Below are 3787 nucleotides of genomic sequence, written 5' to 3' on the forward strand. Positions count from 1 at the left end.
TACACCATCATGACATCAAAGTAAATGAAGTACAAGTCTGTTTATGTAACCGACAAAGAATTTTCAAGTCGTTCATTCATTAAGTTACTCCCTTTTTTATTTTATTTTTATTTTTTTTAACACGATCTTAAAACATTTTTTTCGATTTTGAGATTTATTTGTATCCATTATACTATACAGCCGATGATGTAGACAATGCGCGTATTCACACTTGTTAATTTTGCTAATATACTCATTAAGATTTCTCCCATAGCAATTGAACAACTAACCAATGCAAAAAACCCTAATCTTATTGAACAATTAACATTCAAATGAGTAATGGAAAATTGGAAATTGCTCCCTCGTTTATTTATGTAGGAAGCCGTTCAAAATTGCAAATGGGAAGATCTTCAAGGCTTAGGCAACAAAGAGAGTATAGAATACCATTATAATTATCAAATTATTCAATAAGATTAAGCTAGGTGATTACGCGTATGTTTTGAATATATAAGTATCATCTTACTACTTTTAAATTTGTTAATTTAAAGTATTAAATCAGTAATAAATTGTTCAATAACTAGTACCGTAGACAATAATTAGACATTATAAATGATTGATTTTAATATTTTTGATATAAGGAGAATTATATATATGAAGGCCACTGTACGCTAGCTATAGTCATTCGACATGCAATTGTAGAGTTTTTCTTCTCCTATACGTACTAAATATGTCCTCCATATATTCCAAAATAGTTTTTGTCACAATTTATATACTCTTATTGAAGTACTCCATCTCTAAATATTGATTTTTGGTACGTAGTAGTACAAATTATCATAATGTATTGCAGTAGAGTTTCATGTTTTATGAAAATTCTACAAAGCAATAAATGGGTATATACTACTATTAGCTAGTCAAAGTTTCGTTTTGAACACCACAACTTTCGAAGAACACCGATCTTCTCGAGACAAAAGTAATATGGAGTAGTATTGTACTAGTAGTGTAACACAAACAGGGGCAAATCTATTAAGGTGCACAGTGAGTCACGTGACTCACCAGCAAAAAAAAAAAAAAAAAAAAAAAAAAAAAAACTAAGAGACCGCCTATTACAGATAGGCGGTCTCTTTGCTGCTTCTATTTGAGATTCACTGTCAGTTTTTTAAATATCAAAGAGACCGCCTATTAAAATATCAGATAGGTGGCTCTTTGTTGCTGCTATTGCCAACGTCATTAGAGACCTGTTATCTAGCTAATAGTAGTAGTAGATAACAGGTCTCTTTTTGTCAGAATAATTTTTTGCGCCCATATGGCCATATTTCATTGAAGAGACCTGTTATATTTAATAACCGGTCTCTTAAGTTATCTAACTTTTTTTTTTTTATAATTCTTGTTTTTAAGTGAAAAATCATAAAGTTAGTTTAATGTAATAGTTTTATAGTATGTATTTTTAGATCCTATTATTTTTATATAATTTTGGTGAAATATAATTTTTTATATAATTTTTGGATTGAAACAAGTGATCAATTATTGATGGTGACTCATAAGTTAGTTCAAAAATCCTGGATCCGCCACTGAACACAAATTCTTAAATGGATCTTGTTCGCACTAATTTATTGTGGATCTCCAACATTAGAGATAATATGATTGTTTTATTAATAATAATAAAAAAAAAGTTCAATATTATAATTAAGGTTATTAGGTTGAAATAATAGTTAGTGTGACATTAAAAGGTATACGAGGTTAATTATTTTAGGGTAATGATATATATAGCCTTTAGGGCTATGTATAAGCATTATATATACTTTCTAAAATGAAATTAAGTTGGGAATTCATGATAAAATCATGCGCAAATCGATGTAATTAAGTTGAGAATTCATGATAAAGAATAGATGTTTGGCGACTGATTTGGTCTTTAAGATGCCCTCCAAAACTGCAGCATTTCTTGTGGAGAGCTTGTAAAGGCTTTCTCGCGGTAAAGGAACGTCTATTCTTTCGCCACATTACCCCAAAGAAGACATGCTCGAAATGTAATGCCCATGATGAATCTATAATTCATGCCACCTTTGAGTGTGTTGCAGCAAAAGAGATATGGGCTACCAGCCCTTTCGTTGATTGCATACGGGATGCCCCTACTGGTAGCTTTTGTGAGAGGCTATTGTGGTTGTCTTCAAAGGTGTCGAAGGAGGAGTTTATTACTATGGCAGCTCTAGCTTGAGCCTCGTGGCATTGCAGGAATATAACTATTTTCGAGCAAGCAACATTTAAGGATGTTGAAGTGCCAAAAGGGTAGGTAAATTTGGTGAGGGAAAGTGTAGAATTGTAGAATGGTTGTATGTCACATGATAGACATGTGACTGTTTTGTCTTATTTGCAGTGACTCTGTTTCATTGGTGACAGTTGTTATCTTCGTGTATTTTCTCTAGAATGATATGTATTCCTAGGTTAGAATGTATCTAGGGATTGTAAGGAGCAGTGATACAAATATCCTTGTAAGGCTGCGCAACCAAGTGAGAAGAATGAGAGCAATTGTATACTCACAAAAGTAGTGTACACTTAAACCTGAATAAAAAAGAAAACAACAAGCTTTGCTGATAAAATTATCTCTGATTACTTTATTTTCATGGTATCAGAGCAGAAAACGCTAAAAAATAAGTAAAATCACCATAACAATCCAAAAGTTTCAATCTTTGAAGTTCAAAGATGGCAGAAACAAATGAATCTGGTGCAAATGTGACTGGAAATGCTTACGCAGATCCTTACTATATGGCCAACTCTGGCCATAATAGTTCTAATCAGCAACCAGAAATCATCATTTTTAACGGTGAGAACTACCTAAACTGGACCAGGAGCATAAGAATGGCTTTGGGTTCGAGGAACAAGCTGGGATACATTGATGGTAAGCTGAAGAGGCCAAAACCAGGTCATGCAGATTATGGGAAGTGGTACAGGAATGATAATGCAATAAGAGGATGGATCTTAGCTTCAATGACAACAAACTTGCTGAAAGTCTCATTTACTTGGAAACTTGCAAGGAGTTATGGGATGAAGTCAAGGAGAGATATGGGCAGACTAATGCACCTTTGCTCTATCAACTTAAGAAAGAGCTGAGTGACTTGAAGCAAGAGAATCAAGCAGTTGGCAATTTTTATTGCAAGCTCAAGAATTTATGGGATCATATTTCTTCTATTGAAGGAATACCAGAGTGTACATGTGGAGCAATGAGCAAATGCACATGCAACATTATGAAGAAATTGGCTGATGTAGAGTCACTGAACAAGCTCATTCAGTTCCTGATGGCATTGAATGAAGGTTTCGAGAACATAAGAGGAAACATTCTTGCAATGGAGCCATTACCACCAGTGAACAGAGTTTTTCATCTTGTTCAACAACAAGAAAAACAGAAAGAAATCACTGGAAACATGAGCACAAATACTAAAGTCAGTGTAATGAATGTGAAAAGACAACCAACAAACAATTGGCAGAGAAGAGAATTCGAGGAAGCCAAAATGAAGAAGAAATGTGACCATTATTGCTTGATGAAAGGTCACATTAAGGAAGAATGATTCAAGCTCCTGGGGTATCCATATTGGTTCAAGAACCCACCAAAAGGAAAGAGCAAAAAGGTGGCTGCAAATGTCAACAAATAGAATGCTGAGCCTGCAAGTAAAACCCCTCTCGACAAGAATTTTGACAATGGTGAATGCAGTGGAACAAAACTAGATCCTAGCCTGATATCAACCGTGGTGCAGGAAGTCATGAAGGCAATGAGTGAGAAGCAACATTTGGATAAATTTGCAAGTAATCTCTTAGC

At 34.1% G+C, this 3787-nt stretch overlaps 1 protein-coding gene across 1 annotated transcript; it reads left to right on the plus strand.

Moving 5' to 3' along the window:
• Positions 1–2676: 2676 nt before the first annotated feature.
• On the plus strand, positions 2677–3539 carry LOC110734937. Its single transcript, XM_021915077.1, has 2 exons — positions 2677–2918; positions 2984–3539. Exons 1-2 carry the CDS (start codon positions 2677–2679, stop codon positions 3537–3539), a joined length of 798 nt encoding a protein of 265 aa, XP_021770769.1.
• Positions 3540–3787: the final 248 nt, after the last annotated feature.

The sequence above is a fragment of the Chenopodium quinoa genome, unplaced genomic scaffold, assembly GCF_001683475.1.
Source record: "Chenopodium quinoa cultivar QQ74 unplaced genomic scaffold, ASM168347v1, whole genome shotgun sequence".
Classification (NCBI taxonomy): domain Eukaryota; kingdom Viridiplantae; phylum Streptophyta; class Magnoliopsida; order Caryophyllales; family Amaranthaceae; genus Chenopodium; species Chenopodium quinoa.

Excerpts from the sequence above, each read along its gene's own strand:
- LOC110734937 (XM_021915077.1), top strand. The coding sequence starts at position 2,677 with ATGGCAGAAACAAATGAATCTGGTGCAAATGTGACTGGAAATGCTTAC. Across the intron at positions 2,919-2,983 it reads CATGCAGATTATGGGAAGTG|TCTCATTTACTTGGAAACTT; the intron begins GTACAGGAATGA and ends ACTTGCTGAAAG.